The sequence below is a fragment of the Sylvia atricapilla genome, chromosome 5 (genome assembly GCF_009819655.1).
Source record: "Sylvia atricapilla isolate bSylAtr1 chromosome 5, bSylAtr1.pri, whole genome shotgun sequence".
Taxonomy (NCBI): domain Eukaryota; kingdom Metazoa; phylum Chordata; class Aves; order Passeriformes; family Sylviidae; genus Sylvia; species Sylvia atricapilla.
The window spans coordinates 58,804,197-58,822,121 of NC_089144.1; the positions used below are offsets into that span (position 1 = coordinate 58,804,197).

General features: G+C 46.1%; 2 protein-coding genes across 6 annotated transcripts in view; both read left to right on the forward strand.

Moving 5' to 3' along the window:
• Nucleotides 1–11,525, forward strand: part of PPFIBP1 (PPFIA binding protein 1) — a 101,739-nt gene extending 90,214 nt beyond the window's left edge. For all 5 annotated transcript variants that reach the window (XM_066319647.1, XM_066319648.1, XM_066319649.1 and 2 more), the window contains 11 exons: nucleotides 604–745; nucleotides 1,024–1,152; nucleotides 1,739–1,889; nucleotides 3,122–3,233; nucleotides 3,376–3,464; nucleotides 5,292–5,414; nucleotides 6,186–6,311; nucleotides 7,129–7,317; nucleotides 7,844–8,023; nucleotides 8,657–8,722; nucleotides 9,179–11,525. In XM_066319647.1, the coding sequence (XP_066175744.1) occupies nucleotides 604–745; nucleotides 1,024–1,152; nucleotides 1,739–1,889; nucleotides 3,122–3,233; nucleotides 3,376–3,464; nucleotides 5,292–5,414; nucleotides 6,186–6,311; nucleotides 7,129–7,317; nucleotides 7,844–8,023; nucleotides 8,657–8,722; nucleotides 9,179–9,265 (1,394 nt within the window). In that variant the 3' untranslated portion in view covers nucleotides 9,266–11,525. The remainder of the gene's footprint in view (nucleotides 1–603; nucleotides 746–1,023; nucleotides 1,153–1,738; nucleotides 1,890–3,121; nucleotides 3,234–3,375; nucleotides 3,465–5,291; nucleotides 5,415–6,185; nucleotides 6,312–7,128; nucleotides 7,318–7,843; nucleotides 8,024–8,656; nucleotides 8,723–9,178) is intronic.
• Nucleotides 11,526–11,956: 431 nt separating this feature from the next.
• REP15 (RAB15 effector protein) lies at nucleotides 11,957–14,249 on the forward strand. Its single transcript, XM_066318517.1, has one exon. The coding sequence runs from the start codon at nucleotides 12,346–12,348 to the stop codon at nucleotides 13,084–13,086; it is 741 nt and encodes a 246-aa protein (XP_066174614.1). The 5' UTR covers nucleotides 11,957–12,345; the 3' UTR covers nucleotides 13,087–14,249.
• Nucleotides 14,250–17,925: the final 3,676 nt, after the last annotated feature.

The window sequence follows — 17,925 nt, forward strand, 5'->3', positions numbered from 1 at the left end:
AGGGCCCTCAGGTTTGTTGTCATGGAAAACAGCTACAGATAAAGGATTTAATGCTTTTAGAGTGGGTGGTTTTGTTCACTCAGAAGATACAGTTCAGACAGAGCTTAAACTCCGTGGTGTTCCTCTGAGTAATGAAATATTCTACAGTTTGCATAAGTGAGGGAAAGAGGGCCCTCCTTCTCGGACAGTTTTGTTGCTGGAATTTCCCAGCCAGGGAATGAAATACAGATTATTGGGAAAGATATCTGCAGGGAAGTTACTTGGCTTTCTGTGCTTTGGGGAGTCCTGGTTTAGTTCCCTGCCACTGCACTGAATTGTTTCTGGGCACCCATGTGCCTTGGCTCTGTCTGTGAAAGCACTGTAGGAGCACTCCCTGAGGAAGACTAAATTTGGGATTTAATTCACTGCTTGATTCACGAGGTGGATTTTCCCACCTTGGATGCAAAGCAGTTAACTGAAGCAGAGCACTGCCTTGGAGCATTACCAGCCATTTTCTTGGCATGGTGGCTGTCAGTAATTTAGCAGGAGTCATTCCCAAGGTCAGGAGCATGTCTGTACAGTCCTACACAAGAGGGTCTTGACAGAGGTTTTGTTTTCTAACAGCTGAAACAGAGAAGGGATCTGCAGACCACCTGGATCTAGCTGGCTTGCCTCCTCGCCCAAAAGAAGCAGATAGTCTGCAGATGACACCACCTTCTCCAGATTCCAGGAAAAAGGCCAGGGGAATCAAGAAGCTGTTTGGAAGGCAAGTAAAAGATGAGAGATGACCGTTCTCCAGAGCTGGGGCTTGGGCAGGGGGTTGCTGGGAGCACACCTTCTCTTTCTCCCCTGCCAGTGTGTGGTTCCATGGTGTAATATCCCAAGAGCAGGAGCCTGTGTGGAATTTGGGAGAGGTAACAGTAGATTGGGGACAGGTAGAAGAGGAGCTACAAGCCCTAGGGGAGATCTTGCCTGCGTTGGTTGCAGTGGCAGCAGAAACATGCCTTTTCCTTAGCCAAATGTGAATGTTCTTTCTTCCTTTAGACTTAAAAGAAGTCAGTCCACCACTTTCAACCCAGATGACATGTCTGAGACGGAGTTCAAAAGAGGAGGGACAAGGGCTACTGCAGGGCCCCGGCTGGGCTGGTCTCGGGACCTGGGGCAGTCCCACAGGTAAGACACGGGTGGGGCCAGTGTGTTGGTGCTTGGATCCTGGCAGCTCCGGCCAAGCATGGGCCCAAAGGAGGAGGGCAGTGCCAAAATGAAACATCCCCTCTCCTGTCTGAGCAAAACCAGGCAGATCCAGGCTGCTTCCTCCTCGGAGAGAGGATCTCTCCGAGGCTCAGGTGGGCTGGGTGGTGGGATCCTGCTGCTAAGCTCTCAGCTTTGCAGGATGGGGCCCTGAGAGGCAGCGTGTGAGCCCTCATGTGGCAGTGACAGATACTCCTGTCCCTTTCCTGCTGCACTTCCAGGGATTAGAAGAGAAAGTGAAACATTCCAGTCTCACTCCACAGCTGTAGCCACATTATGCAGCAGAGGTGGCTCTTTTCAGTAGCATTACAGAAGCCTGTATTTGTTGTGACAGTGGCAACAGATCAGCAGCGCCCAGCACTTCATCCTGCTGATGGCTCCCCCTCAGAGATTGTCCCAGCTCCCACAAGATGTGAATTAGGCTTGGTTCTTGGCTTTCTCATTGTTTATGAGAACAGGAGATTGGAAGCATGGGATTTATCAGTCTTTTTGGTAAAATCTCCCACAGTGAGCTGGACATGCCATTCGCGAAGTGGACCAAGGAGCAGGTTTGCAACTGGCTACAGGACCAAGGGCTTGGCTCTTACATCAATAATGGCAGGCACTGGATATTGTCTGGGCAAACACTTCTGCAGGCTTCTCAGCAGGATCTGGAAAAGGTGAGGAATACCAGAAACACTCCTTTCAAATAAAGGAAAATTTAAAAAAAAAAAAAAAATCACAGTTTCTGTCATGTAAATCAGGTCTGTAAAGTGCGCCTGGTAAAAAAATATCAACTAGATGAGTTTTCAAAATACCTGCAGTGATGCTAAATCAATTTCTTTTTAGCTAAAGTTTTGGAGAAATTTAATGCTCTGTAATGAAACTAACAATTATAAATATGTGATTTAACTTCATTAAGCATGGACACATCAATTGACTGTAGCACCTTCTAAAAATATGCGTGTGAGACTGCCTCATTATCATATGGGTTTGTAACCCTGCTTCATTAGCACTCGTATGTGCTACAGTTATTTTATCCCTATGTGAGAAGGGTGTAAAAAGGTGCTGTTCTGGTCTAATTGTATTTTCTGTCCATTTTATACAAAGAGAAATGAGGATTTGTCACACACAGGTTGATCAGTCTCTGTCTTTAATTGTCGCAGAACTGCTGGTCTATTTTTAAAAACGAGAAACACAGAAGAAATTAATTCAATTTACACTTTTAATCCATACTGTTTTGCTGTTTGATTTTTCAGCTTTTAAAAAATCACTCTTCTCACCAGATAGTAACCCTGTTTTCTCAATTGGGTAGTTACACTACAACTGGTATGAGAGAAGTAATGGCTTGTAATAGTGTTATCAGAGGTAACATTAACCAGCAGGCACTTCTGAAAGTGAAAATGGGATTAAATAGATCCTGGAATGGCTGCATTTGCAACTAAACTGGGGAATAATATTACACATTTGGAACCATTAACTAATTTCAGTAATTCTTGGGACATTCCTGTGCTCTTAACTAAATAATTATTTTAACTTTACCTGGGAGGTGAGGAATTAATGCCAGCAAGTATTTTTTTGAATGCTAGAATTTTTATTATATTTATTATACCATGATTTTTTTTAACCTGATATGAGGATATTGTTGCCAACATTTTAATTCAATTTGGAATCCATCACTCCTTGAAATGAATCCAGCATACTGTGAAACTAACACACCCCAGTAAGTGGGCCTTTCCCTAGTGCTGAAGGTGTGCTAAAACAGTGCTGAAATTCAGCAAATAAAAAATGCACCTGGCCAGGTCACTAGCAATGCTGAGGAAGTGTGACTCGTAGAAATCCTTTGTCATTCAGCAGGGGGAGGAATAAAATAGTATTGTCTCCAGATTTACTGCTTTTCTTCCTTTCACAGGAGCTTGGGATAAAGCACCCTTTGCATCGGAAGAAGCTCCAGCTTGCTCTGCAGGCACTGGGATCTGAAGAGGAAAACAACCATGGAAAACTGGATTACCACTGGGTTACCAGTAAGATTTTTATTGCACGCTGAAGCAGTGGCTTTGGGTAGGGGTCCCTAATCGTGGCTAATTCAGGGCTCTGAGGATGGGAACAGTAAGTGGTGCTGGGTAACATGCTGCCACTCTAACAGGAGTGTCTGTCCTGCCCTAGGGTGGCTGGATGACATTGGCCTGCCCCAGTACAAGACCCAGTTTGATGAGGGGAAGGTGGATGGCCGCATGCTCCATTACATGAGTGTGGTGAGTAAATGGTTTCTTCCTTTCCGGACATCTTTTCCATGTTCTTGACTTCTCAGTGTTCAAATGACCTCTTTAAACTCTAGTGAGTGTCCTGTGTTAATGCCAGTAGCTGTAACCTATAGAAATGGGATACTACTGCTCACCTGCAGGCATTTCCTAACTTCTTTCCATCTTTAGAGCTAGTAGATTCAGGTGGAAGAGCAAACACAGTAGGTAAGAATTTGGAATAATGCATGAGAAACGGGCAATGCTGAGCTTAACGGTTGTGTGTCACAGCAGTGTGCTCAGGCAGGGCTTGTACACCTTGTGTGCAAATGCTGTGGTTGCCATTCATGCTTCTGCTGTTCATGTTGTTAATAATTAATAGAAGCAGATGGAATCCTTTTCTTCAGTGAGCAAGCATTCTATCAGCTCGCTTATTTACGTGGATGCTTAGGTGAAGAAAACCCAAGCAATTTCCTTTGAAGAAAATTGCAGTTCTAAGAGCCAGCTTGTTTGGAAGCAGGCTACACTTAACAGCTTTTGCATTTCAAAGTGCTTAGCACAGGCATCACCTCCCTACTTCACTGCCAGTCAGGTTTGCTTTGTGTAAGGGCTCAGGGAAGATGAGATAAGACCTTCCTTCGCTGGGGACACAAATGCAAATTGAACATCTCTAATATTAATTCTTTCTGTACAACAAAGAAGAAATCAATCACAGCCCTGCTCTCTCATGAACCATGAGTTACCTTTTAATGCCACACTTGCATGTGTTTTGCATAGGTTTTATGTCATGGTTTGCAATTTTATTTATTATAAGATTGTTTCTTCTCCTTCTTAACCCTGGGAGGTGTGATGCCAGCAGCCTCCATTGAGTTTGATGTTGTATTGGGAGACTTTACTACCATTGTCACTGCCCTTTAATTGTAGATCACTGGAGATATTTTTAGAGCAAGTTTAACCATCAAATTATGATAACAGATTTGCTGTAAATAGCCAACAAAATATGCAAAGTAGTAAACTAATACTTGTTATGATCTTTGGAAGTTACTCCGACTCAAAATAAATAATAGCAAATATTTATTATTTTATAATAAATGAAACAGCAAACCATGACATAGTGACCTACTGTCAGATTCATCACAAAGTTAGCTGAACACAGTGGGATGTTTGGGTAAGCAAAGAATCTTGTCTTAAATATCTGACAAAATAGATTCCAGTGTTCATAACATATGAGTAAAACTGAAAGATTAAGCTAGGCTAAACCCTGGAACAAGGGTGCATAAATTTATTTAAGTTAGCCAAATTGCACTTGGACTTTGAGACACTTTTCTTCTTCCCTCCTTTTTTTTTTTTTTTTTTTTTTTTTTTTTTTTTTTTTTTTTTTTTATTCTAACCCTAGAGAATGTCCCAATTTTCAGGGTAATTTATTATTTTCAGTTAAACTTCTATCTGGACATTTGAGGTAGTAAAACTTCTGGCAGGATTAAATGCCAGGTGAGTCTAGTGTAGTGTGTTGGTGCTGTCCTGTCCTGTTGGCTCTCATCCTGTCACTGAGGATGTGTCATCTCACCCTTTTTCCCTCCTTGTTACACCACATTTCTTGTGCTAGGCTCTGTACCCTGTGTGAAAAACATCCCCCAGGAGCTAGTACAGTGCCATACAGGAAGTTTTTATTTTGGGGCAGATGGTTTGATATGAATCACCTGCCTGACATATCAAAATCTTCCCCCAGATGTGTCAGATGTGCCATTTCAAGCCAGGGGCTAAAGCAGCCCCCTCCAGGAGGGTGCTGGTCCCATGGATAAGCATGTCTGTGTTTATTAACTCCCTCTTGCTCTTTGACAGGATGACCTGCTGTCCTTGAAGGTCATCAGTGTCCTTCACCACCTCAGCATCAAAAGAGCCATTCAGGTTTTGAGAATAAACAACTTTGAGCCCAACTGCCTGCGCAGGAGGCCGTCTGATGAGGTACTGCTTTACGAGGAAGCTGTGAAGAGGAATCCTCTAGGATTTTATCCCTGGTGTTTGATTCTTCTTGCTCTGCTCTCTCCTCCTGTCTCCTCATTCTGCTTCCTTTTTAGTTTTCTGTTTCTCGTGTTATTGTTTTAACCTCAAGCTCTGACATCACTTTCTTTCCTCTACCTGCCATGACCCCAAACTCATCTCCCGCTTTCCAAGTCTCCCACTTTTCCTCCAAGCCAACAGCTGGCTGTTTTGGCCCAGTCTCTGATGTGCTGTCTGGAATGCAAACCATCTTGAACTCAGAGCACTGTTACCACAAGTCTTGTGCAACTCTCTGGAAAACTGATGGCTGTGTCAAAATTTTCTGTGTAAAAGGAGCTTGGCCCTGTTACCATGCAGGAGACTGCCATCACTGTGTTTTGGAAGCACTGAATGCTGGATAGGGCAATGGATGACAAAACAACCCAGACTCCTGGATTTAATTCACAGTGTGTATCTGCAAAAACAGCACAGCAGCTCATGGGACCAGCTGAATTTTCAGCTCTACTGGTAGAAATGGCAAATAGCCCTAGTGCTATTTGCCAGCACAATAATCAAATGACTTTGACACACTGTTGCCTCCTGCCCGAGGCAGTAATCCAAAAAGAGTTTTTTTTCTCAAGTGCACAGTAGGATTGTATTCCTTAAGGGCAGGAGAGGTACATTTCAGTAAAGATTGGGGCTGGGGTGCAGCTGATGTGTGATGTCTCCTTACCTGCCTGTCTCTCCTGCTGGCAGAATAACGTGACACCTTCTGAGGTCACCCAGTGGACCAACCACCGCGTGATGGAGTGGCTGCGCTCCGTGGACCTGGCAGAGTATGCGCCCAACCTGCGGGGCAGCGGCGTGCACGGGGGGCTGATGGTGAGCTTTGGGGTGCCTTCGTCCATTCTGTGGGGAAAAAAGATGCCTGGGAATCACTAGGTCAATGTTCTGACATTACATTTGCTGCACACACCTTTTCTGCTTATTCTGATGAATAAGAAGTTTCTTACCTTATGGTTTAAAGCATATGAAGGTCTTGAGGGGAAGTAGTGTGGTTTAATATTCTGTATTCCCCTCAGAATTCTGCTTTGGTATGGCATTCTCCATCTCCTGTCCTACAGTGCTGCCATGCTGTTGAACAGCCACTTTCTGCCTTGCTAACTTGGATATGGTTTTCTTTTGTGGGGGAAGCTTGTTACTTTTGTAAAATTTAGGATTACACTATCAAACAAGGATTGTTTTTAATTGCTCTAGTATCACATACTCCAGATAGGATACTTATACCTGCAGAGGTTTCTTGTGGTGATTGGGAGTTATATGCCTGCTCCAGATATTTTGTCTGTTTATTTTCCATGATTCCTCTGGCTGCCTTTTCCAGAATTGGAAGATGATGCTGGGTAAACATTTTGTGATAGCTTCACACAGTACTTCAGTTAAGGGTGGATTTATCTGTTCATTTCTTCCTACCTGCCAATTTGTTCCTATTTATAACTCCAGAAGGAAAGCCTGGAAGGTAGCATTTTAGGGATCCTTTAACTAGTTAACTCTCTTTTCTCCTCCTTTGTTGTATATTTCCTCTAAAATACAAACAAAAATCCCAAAGCAGCCTTAGGAGTGACAAGATAGGGCTGGATGTCCTTGAGATCTCATCAGACAGCACTGGCCTCAGCTGGATTCTCTGTGATTGGATTCCCAGGTTTTGGAGCCCCGTTTCAATGTAGAAACCATGGCCCAGCTGCTGAACATCCCACCCAACAAGACGCTGCTGAGGCGGCACTTGGCCACTCATTTCAACCTCCTGGTGGGGCAGGAGGCCCAGCAGCAGAAACGTGAAGCCATGGAGTCCCCAGACTATGTCCTGCTGACAGCAACTGCCAAAGTCAAGGTAGTCCACTTGTTCTGAGAGGGATGGGAGGTTCCAGGGAGGCATTTGGATCTTGGGTTTTATCTGTGCTGGGAGGGCGCTTCAGTAAGATCTGAGAAAAGGGGTTGGTCCCTGAAGAAAGAAGCATGAGAGCAGGACCTGGCATATCTGGGACACTTGTGTCTATCATGAACAGGCCACTCCTCAGCCTCTCTGACATACACAGGCAAGAGGTAGCATTCATGTTGTCCTCCTGTCTGTACTGAGAGATGTTTGAGATGGAGACTGTCCCTTACTCTTCACAGACTCATGGCTTAATGTGGAATTTTGACCTCATTTGGGGTCTGTTAAATTGTGATGTCTTAACAGTGGTAGAATGAGAGCACACAATGTCCTTTCTATGCCACTGTCATGAAATTCAGAAGATCTGTATAGGAGAGCACTGGGGTTTTGACCCTTTGTCATGGAAACACAAAAGGGCACAAGTAGGCCCGTTAATTCTTTGCTGATCCTCTAACTCCTTGGCAAATTTCTCTTCACTTTTAAGCCAAAGAAACTTACCTTCAGCAATTTTGGGAGCCTGAGGAAGAAGAAGCAGGATGATGTGGAGGAGTACGTGTGTCCTATGGAGCTGGGACAGGCGTCTGGCAGTGGATCGAAGAAGGGCTTTAAGCCTGGCCTGGATATCCGAGTATATGATGATGATGATTTGGACAGGCTGGAGCAGGTAAGTCAGTTCTAACAATTTTGAGTCTTTGACCTGTCAGGTTTGGTGGGAAAACCTTCTATTTCCCAGGGAAGTCTTCCTTTTGCTTTGGCCTGTGAAAGCCCTGACTTCTTGCTGTCACACAGCATTAGTGACAAAAGGCTCTGCCCCAAAGGGGGTTGAAGCTCTGAATGCAGCACCTTTAGGGCCTGCTCTTGAGTAACTCTGCTCTCCTGGCAGGCCATGCTTCTCCCTTGGTCTGAACATCTCAGGTGTAATCAGTAAATTGTGTACTGCACTTGACTGTCACTCTGTCGTAGCAAGACAAGGGGTAGTGGCTTCACGCTGACAGATAGTGGGTTTAGATCTTAAGAGATTTAGGATATTAGAAAAATGTTCTTCCCTGTGAGGGTGGTGAGGCCCTGGCACAGGTTGCCCAGAGCAGCTGTGGCTGCCCCATCCCTGGAAATGTCCAAGGCCAGGCTGGATGGGGCTCTGAGCAACCTGGGGATAGTGGATCGTGTCCCTGCCCATGGCATGGGATTGGACCAAGATTATTTTTAAGGTCTCTTCCAACCTAATCCATTCTATGATTCCACTCTATGATACAAATAAGTTATTATTCGTTCATGATTCATTCTCTTGCTTTTATAGATGGAAGATTCAGAAGGGACAGTGAGGCAAATAGGAGCATTTTCTGAAGGCATCAACAACTTGACAGTAAGTCAGTGAATGGGGTCTGTGCACTAAGGTCTCTGTGGGATGGGTGTGAACTCCTGGGCAGTCATTCACGTCAGTGTCAGTGAGGTCCTTTGGGTGTTCTGCAGGGACAAAGAGCACAAGAAAACCAAGTGGTTCAGAAGGTACCTGCCCATCCTGGTGGGGAGGTTTGGTGGCCTGTGCTGGCTCCCCATGCACCAGGGACGGAGGGGACACAGCCCCCATTGCCCACGGTTGGTGGGTTTCCAGCTGGGAGTCAGGCTGCATTTTCTGGGTGGAAGCCCTGAGCCACTGGGGCCAGCAGACAGCAGTGAGCTGTTTTTGCAGCAGAATTGGTGAAAACCTCCCTCAGCAGAACAAAGCAGTGGCTGGCAGACAGTGTTCACTGCCCAGCACAGGACAGGTGAGTGACTCCAGTTGTGAGAAACATTGACTCTTCCCTCCTTTCCTTTCCAGCACATGCTGAAGGAAGATGAAATGTTCAAAGACTTTGCCACTCGCTCTCCTAGCACCAGTATAACAGATGAGGACTCCAATGTGTGACAGTCACCACCAGGCACTGACAAAGGCTCATTCTCCTGAGCGCAAGGACATCCCTGTTCCACGTGACAGGCAGCAGATCATGTACTTTACATTGCTCTTGCTTCTGTTTGTTAGAAGTAACACTGAGGGTGGGGAATTTTAAAGAGAAAAGGAGAAAAAACAAGGTGCCTATTAAGTTGCCATAAAAACCACCCAGACACTGGTGAATGGTAATCGTTTTAACTCTATTTAATGTACAAACTGGTGATATGTTTCAGAGTGTTGCATTGAAATTGATGTGGTATGATAGTGCTCCTTTTGCTTCTTCATGGCCTCAGATAATCCTTTATACTGTTCGAAAAGAACAGAAGATGTTAGGTGAAAGTGTTGCGTCTGTAGATATTGCGCATCAGCTCTCTGCGCTCTCAGCTGAAAAACAGAAATTACTGCTCTTTTCTAAGTGCTTTTCTTTGGCACAAACACCAGTTCAGCCCTATCCAATGTAGGATTTTAGAGATCTGTGCCCTGTGTAAGCTCCCTGGTAGCTCTTGACTGTTGCTCCTATTTTTATACTGTTTTATAAAAAAGAAAAAAAAAAGAAAGAAAAAAGAAGTATATGAAGTACGTATAGAGGCAAAAGTTTAAATTTTGTGAGATAAAGAGTGATGGAAAGTTGAAAGTGTGTGAGGGAAAGGAAGAAGGTTGTAAAAAAATTATGCCAGTTTGCAAACCAGCTGGTTACTGGGAAAGGCAGGCTGACCTTTGGAACTGTTTGCTTTCGTTGCGTTTTACTGAGTGCACAGTTTAATGATCTTCCATTTGAGATGAAACAATTCTAAAGCACGTTTCTTCTAGCAGTGACTCATCCAGAAACTGCACATTTTAAAATGTCTTCTTTCTTGTCCCCAGCAGCAGTAGTTAGTGCATTCAACAAAGTTTGTAACATTTTCATGACTTAAAAAATTTCCTTAAAGTTGAGAGTACTCCCTACATATGGAAGGGATATTTCTGTGCCGTGACAACGTGAAGATGGTGTAGTTGCAAAAAAACAAAGTTATATAGAGAAATGTATAGGAAATATATTACTTCATATTATTAAGCCTAAGGTGGGACTTTTCCTCTAAAATTCAGATATCAAATGTGTTGCTCATCATTTTACCTTCTTAAAGCACAGCTCCTCTGCTCTTGAGGATTATCAGGTTTTAAAATTCCTAACTAGCCAGTGGGAATCTTGTGTCAGACTTCCAGTATTGCGAGGTGTCCTAGCCAAAAGCAAACAAACAAACAAAAGTAACTTTTTATTCCAGTGGTCATTTGTATGGTGTTGAACGTTGCATGTATTTTAGCACAATGGCATGAAGCTGCTTTGCTCTGTAAAGGCAAACAGAAGTCCAGCTGGAATTGAGCTGGAATTGTTCCTTGCGGTGGTGTTGCTTTGCCAAGTGTTTGTCACTCATTTTGTCGCTCTCCTTGCTGGAAGTGAGGCAATTCCTGGTGTCATGCAGGGGATTTGGGGTTTGTGCTGACTTTGGGGGTGTTTCTAAAACACTGTTAACAAAGCTAAGAAAGGAAGACAGGTTCTTCCCAGGATTTTCAGGGAACTCCCCTCAGATCAGAGGCATATTCCAGCATTTTTAGAATGATGTAAGCTGATAACCTGGACTTTTGAAGGTTGTGCAGTGTAGGTGACTATTGATGTACCAAGATGCAAAATTTAATGTGGGCAGGTCTAGGGTGCAGATGCTTGGGATGTGGATTCAGGCTTCCCTTTCTGTGAATGCTCTGCAATATTGTTACTTTATACATGGAAGTGGAACATAAAACCTTGTGGAAGTGCTAGGAAATGCGGTGCAGGCTTCCAAACAAAAATGTTCCTCTGGGTGGCTCTCACTAGTCACCAGCTACTGGACAGGACTGGGTATTCACAGGGGAGAAAAAAGGGAGCTAGGGACACAATAGTGTGTGCTGAAACAGCCACAAACACTCTGCAGTTTCTCTGCAGTGTTATCAGTGAGGGCAGTGATCGTTTATTTAAGTGCAGTGTAAGCAGCATTCTGCTCCAAACAACCAAAGCTTTCCTGGCAGCCAGGTCATCCCCTCGGATCTGAACCCTGGTTCTCTTAGGGGTGGGGACATGAGAGAGGTGATGAAGTCAGGAGGTGTTTATGTGCGTGTGTGCACACTGTCAGTACCATTGGGGTGTTTAATTGGTTTGGAGAGGGCAAACGTAACTGCTGTGTATTGCCATGTGAAATCCAATAAAGTCTGTGGAAAATGCCAAGTGTTTCTGGAAGCTGGTTCCCTTTTTCACATGTCCTCGTTTGGTTTTTTTTCCTTTTAATTTTCTGAGGAAGCTTGTTCTGTTCTATTCAAAAAACAAAGGAGGGAAAAGGGGCAAAATCACACATTTTTTTGTTGACTCAATAATTTGTTTGTCAGTACTGCCTGCAGCAGGGCTCGACTAACAGCTAAGAAATCAACTATGTCAAGACTTTCTGGTTATTTCTTGGATCCAGATTTGAACCATCTTGGGTTGTTTGGTGTGGTGAGAAGTGGCATCATCACAGCTCAGTGTGTACTCCACAGGAAGCCGTCCCAGGGTGCTCTGTCCTTTCTCACAATGAAAGAAACTCTCTCTCTGGTCTCAAGTGTTAATCTCCCTTCTCTGGGAGATCAAAAGAAAAAGTTGGTTTCATCTCTAAGAAAAAGTTGGTTTCATCTCTAGGCAACACCCTGTGCCAAAAAAAAATGGTTTCTGTGCAATAGTCCTAGAAAGGAGATCCAAGGAGATAAGATCAGACTGCAATGAGATAACATCAGCCAAAGAAATGGTGCCAGAATTAACAAGGAAAACAAGCAGAGATGAATTCAGTAAGTGTGAAAGCTACGGGGCCTGTTGGGCTGGTCCCTGCTCAGTCAGCTGTGGAGAAACACACCCAGGAGAAAGCCTGGCTGCCCCGCAGGCTCACAGAGCTCAGCTCTGCCATCACCTTCACCAGGAAGGCTGCAGGTTATCCATGTGCAGCTGAATAGCTCCGGCTGAGCCCAGCACCTGCAGAGCCTTTGCTGGAAAGTAAAGATTTGTCCCTGAGGCAATCTGCATGTGGAAACTACCTCCTTCGGGAGAGAAAATGGGCCAGAAGGTCTCCCAGGAGGACAACCAGGAGAACAAGGCTGAAACTCTGGTCATCTGTGAAGTCTTCAGCCAGGGTGTGCTCCATGCATCTCAAAGGCTGCAGGACTACCTCGGTTTTGTGGATCCTCAAAGCAAATTCCAGCCAGCCACGAACACGCTGAGCGAGATCTTCCTGGTCAACTTCATCAGCTTCTGCGTGGGAAAGGGCGTGGAGGAGCAGATCATGACCAGCAAAATGACCAAGCAGCAGTCCTCGCTGTTCGGAGTGGACTGGATCTGGACTCTGTGCGGGTCTGACAAGCAGATCAGGCTCCAGCTGGCCGTGCAGGCTTTGCAGGCGGCCGAGCTCTCCCGTGCCGAGGGCGCTGCCGAGGATTGCTGCCGGGAGGCCGCGCTGGCCGACCAGTGCTTCCAGAACATGAGCAGGTTTCAGAAGCTGGCCGAGTTCTGCCGCCTGGTGGGACGGGACTGCCTGGGCTTGTTCATCGTGTTCGGCGTGCCGGGGAAGCCCAAGGACATCCGAGGAGTCCTGCTGGACAGCGTTGCCAGGGAGGAGCAGAAATGCCGCCTGTCGGGCAGGAATGCGCTGCGGCAATTTGTCACCGGCACGGACAGCTCCCTGCCCGCAAAAGACATGCTGGAAAACTGCCTGGGCACCAAAAACGGCCTGAAGGACGTGGGCAACGTGTACATAAACTTTGTGTGAGCAGCTGGGCAGGAGCAGTGGCTCCGTGCAGCACCGGGGGCCGCGGGGGGCTCAGCTCTGCTCCTCTCTTTCCTCCCCACACTCCAGTCCCTCCACCTTCTCCTCGACCCATCGTGCTCCTTTAGCTCCTGCAGAAGGCAGGCTGAGTCAGCCTCTCCAGGTTTTAAAACAACAGGACAGACCTGCCAGAAGAATGTGTTTATAGAAGGCACGACGGTTTTGCAGAACATTTTGTCCGCCAGACATTAAGTCTTGGCTGGAGCTGCTAAAAGCTTTATCAGCCAGAGCTCTGGGGAGGTCCTGGTGGATTTGACTCAGAGCCTTTGTTTGCTGTGTGGCAGATTTTTTTTCTGTCCTGGAGGGTGAGTCCATAATAATGGAAATGTGCTGGTGCTGGTCAGAAGAGTTGCAGTGAGCGTGAAGGACAATACCAGGCCTTAAAATGACTGATTTGAAAGAGTGAGCTGGTTTCAATTAAGAGGAAAAGCCCTTCCCAGTGCTTTAGAAATGGGCTCTGAGTGAGACTTATTAATTACCTGCCACCTAATTGGTGCCAGGCTTCACAGGGCCTTGGTGCTGTGAACAAAAGGTAGGGCTGGGGCCAACTGCAAAGTTTTTCTCGCTGAGTGGTTGTGTCAGGGCAAGGTATGGCAAAAGCTAGGGGCAGGTGTTGAAGAACACTTGGGAAAAATTGAGCAATGGGGTCAAAACCCAGCTCTGATGTGGGTGGGACCTTCTCATAGCAACAGAGGCAGCCCCTGACCATTCACAGCAGAGAGCAAATTTGGAGGCAAGATTATTTCACTTGGGTTTTCCTTTCAGTAGCTTAGCAGCTGATGGCATTTATGGGCTTCATTTACTCTATTCCCCTCAGCTTTTACTGGACTAAGGGAGGCTTTTGGTTTGGTTATACAATTATAATTACTTGCTTTACTGTTAGCCAGTGAAGCAGGACCTGATCCATATGCAAACTGGTAAACTCACTTTGGTTATAGCTGTCTGAATAGCTTGTCAGTGCAAAACTCATCTGCCTCTAATTTTTGTATGAATTCAGTCATTTAACAGAATAAAAATAATTTTGAAAACACATTCATCTTTCACTATTTACTATTGGATGTGTAAGATGGGGGCAGCTGAGAGAGCTGAGAATCAGAGGCTGTTACTTAAAGAGCCATTAAAAAAGCCTGAAGAGGCTGAGAGACAGTGCCGTGAGTGTTTGCAGCATTCCATGGCAGAGGCAGGGAGTCTGAAAGGGGAACTGAAATAAAAAAAAACCACAGAGAACTGTGACATTTTTGCTGAGTCACAAACATAGCTGTATTTGGAGAATGGTGACCTTTCAGTCCTGAAACCATTCATTGAGATAGAATTGTTGTTAAAGAGCTGCTGTCACTTTATTCTCTGTGTATGTCTGTGTTTGGTGGGGAGGAGACAGTTCTGGTCTGTTGCATAGAGAACCTGCATAGCTGTGAGGGATTGGGGGTTTTTTGCCTGTTTAACAGCATAATCAGCACTGCAGCAGGATTGATACTGATTTATAAAAGACCTGCAGAAAAAATTATTTTGCATTAAATTGGTATATTATAACTAGTGTGACTTCACCTATCCAGTTCTTTAGAAAAGCTGGCTCACTTGAAAACTGGACTTTTTTCCATTGGGCACTTTCTAAACAATAGAAAGGGAAGGGGAAAATCAAAACGTCTTGACTGTAGAGAGTTTGAACAATGAGGGATACACACTGGGGGAGTTGTTGATTTGATTTGTGTCCCTCAAAGGGCTCTGGTACCTCAGAGATGTCACATAGGCTTGGTGTGTTATTTTGGGAGCTGGGTTGAGTTGCCCAGGCTGCACCACATTCTGGCCCTTCCACTTGTGGGCTTTAGCTCAAGCCCCTGGCACTCAGCCATGGTGGGAATTGGCCAAGGCTCTGCATTCTGGCTAACAGGGAAAAGTATTTCACCATGTAACTCTGGCTATGTTCATCCACTCAGCCTCAGCTGGAACTGGAGCCTCAGCTCAGGTGACTCACAACCATCCCCAGGCTTCTGTGACTGCACGTGCCGATGGACTGGGTAAGGTGCAGCCCCCAGCCTGTGACTTCCCGGGGCAGTTTGTGTAGTAACATGACAAACCCAACGTTTGTCCTGGGTTCTGAAGAACCTGGAATTCACACCTTTGTCCCTTCGCAGTGTTTTCTGTTCAGATTTCCCTCTGAACACTTGCTGCTGGGATACACAGGGAAAAGCCCTGTCCCTGCATGGGATGGAAACTCCTCCATGTTTCACCAAGAGGTTTAAAGGCCGTTTGGTTTTCTGGAAGCAGTCGATGAACTTGGCCTCGCTCGGGGGTCTTGCTCGGAGGGTCAGCATTCCCTCGGCCCGGAGAAGGGGCCGAGAAGGACACGTTGGTGAGGGCATCCCCTTTGGGAAGGTTCCATCTGCCTGCCATGCAGAAGGCTCAGCAGCAATGGGTGTTGAGATCAGAAGTGCAGAAAACGAGGGGTTCAGGGCAAGGCAAACTCCCTCTGTGTGCTGGAGGCTCCGTGTGCTCTGCCAGAGGTGCCCTGGAGCAGCGGCACCTCCCAAGCTGCTGTGCCTGGAGCTGGGGCTGTGCCATGGCATCAATCTGGCCCCGCTGGGCTGGGAGTTGAGATGTCCTCCTGCATTCATCCCTGCCCCCCGTTTGTTCTGGCTGCTGCACTGCCCCTGCTGGCCCTTTCTTCTGGTTCTACCTCCCTTTCTTCCTTTGGCCGAGCTATAGGAACACCTCTGCAGCCTTCTGGAGCTGGGTGAGGAACCCTTGGATGTCATCTGGGGTGCAGTTGAGGATTTGCTGTGGACAGAAACCTAAAGGACCCAGGTGAAAGCGAGCCTGGGCTGGGCATGGCTGGGAGCCCCAAGCCCAGGGCCTGCTGCTTTTCTCAGGAGGATGCACAGGAGTGGGCAATCCAGGCATGAAATGGAGCTGAATGCATCCCTCTGCAAGCAAAGAGCTGCTGGGCCTGGCTGTGTGCTGTCCTTACCAATGGAATGGGACAAGTGGCTCATGGAGGGCTGGAAAATGACCCAGGTGGGGTAGGGAGGAGCAGAGCTGGAATCAGCAGAGCTGAAATCAGCAGAGCTGCCTTGGGTCAGAGCACACTGGCACTGACCCAGTGATGGAGATCTGGTTTTGGCCCCCTTATCTTTGAGCACAGCAGGTACCAGTTGGAAAAATGGCTAGAGGATGCATTAAATGCCTGCTCAGGGAGGAGCCCCTTGCTCCCTACCTCCCTTCTCCCTCTGCTCCTGCCTATGGACTGTGCCGTGTCCTTGTTTCCCACTGTTTCCTTTGCCATCTCCTGTGCTAATGTGCCTCCAGACTCCTTGTGCTCACCAGAGCCGAAGCTTTGTTGTTCAGGGTATGCAAACAAGGGACAGAAACCTGCATTTGCTCTCAGAGGAAATAACAGGCTCCCCAAAAGGCAGGGAGCCATGGGATGGTAGCTCCCAGCTGCAGAGTTTATTTAAAATGTAGCAAGAGAAAACCTCCTGACATGGGCAGGAATCACATCAGGATCAGCTGGAGGAATCCATACCATGGCAATAGCACAGCTGCTTGAAAAGATTGGATGTTTCAGACCATTGTCTTCCCATTACTCTGAATCATTACTGTCATCAAAAAGCAGGACAGGAAAGGTTACACTTTGAGAAACCTGTTTTGGTTTTTAAAAAGACAATCAAGGAGCAGGCACTAAATTACTGTAATAACCCACAAGTGAGACAGGCCTGAAAACTGTTGTGATTTAAAAAGTTCTGAAGCTGGGGGCTCATAAAGGAGCACTGTTACAAAGACCTAAGTGGTCATGAGTAACAGAGACACAGAAGATAAGGAACACTCTTTGCTGGCTGCTCCAGCTCCAGAAGCAGCAATCCACAAATCAAACAGAAATCTGCAAATGAAACAAGCAGGAGCCCAAAAGAGGAGCAGCAGCTCTTCCTGCAGGAATTGTCTCAGGAGTCCCCTGTGTGCATTGCTGCCCCAGCAGAATGGGCATCCTGAACACCAGAGGGGCTGGGACAGGAATTCCATGGGGAATGAAGCCCAGGCAGCCCAGAGCTCTTCAGAGCAAATCTTTAGAAGCTGACTGTAGCTTGCTGAAACAACACTAAGCTCACCTGCCTTTTTGTTTGATTTCTCATCACTTCAATGATGATGAAAACAGGATCTGATACCAGAAATGCATTTGCAGATTAAAAAAAAAATTCTTAAAGACTTAGAAAGTCAAATGTATATAAAGCACAAAGAAGAGGAGGGGCAGACACTGATCTTTTCTCTCTGGTGACCAGTGACAAGACCCAGGGGAATGGAGCTGGGTCAGGGCAGGGCCAGGCTGGAGATCAGGAAAAGGGTGTCAAGCACTGAGCAGACTTCCCAGGGAATGGTCACAGCCTCACAGCTGCCAGAGCTCCAAGACTGTTTGTTTGGACGACAACCCTCTCAGGCAGAGGGCAAGATTTTTGTGTACCTGTGCAGAGCTGTGAGTTGGATTCTATGATCCTCATGGCTCCCTCCCAACTCAGGAGATTCTACGAGTGTATAAATAAGAAATCAATTTGTTTATCCTACTGTGACAAGATGAAGTCTAAGGATGGAACTATTCCTCTTGAAGAATCTACCCACTCATCTGAAAGTATTTTGCTAAATATTAAAGGCCTAGTGGTATTGCCACCTCTGCAATACAGCCCTCCCTGTAAGGTTTATGAAAGCAGCAATGTCTGAAGTCAGATTTTTTTTTTTTTTTGTTTAAAAGCACTGCACGTTACCTGAGCTGTTTGTAGAGTTCAGAGTCCTGCTGCT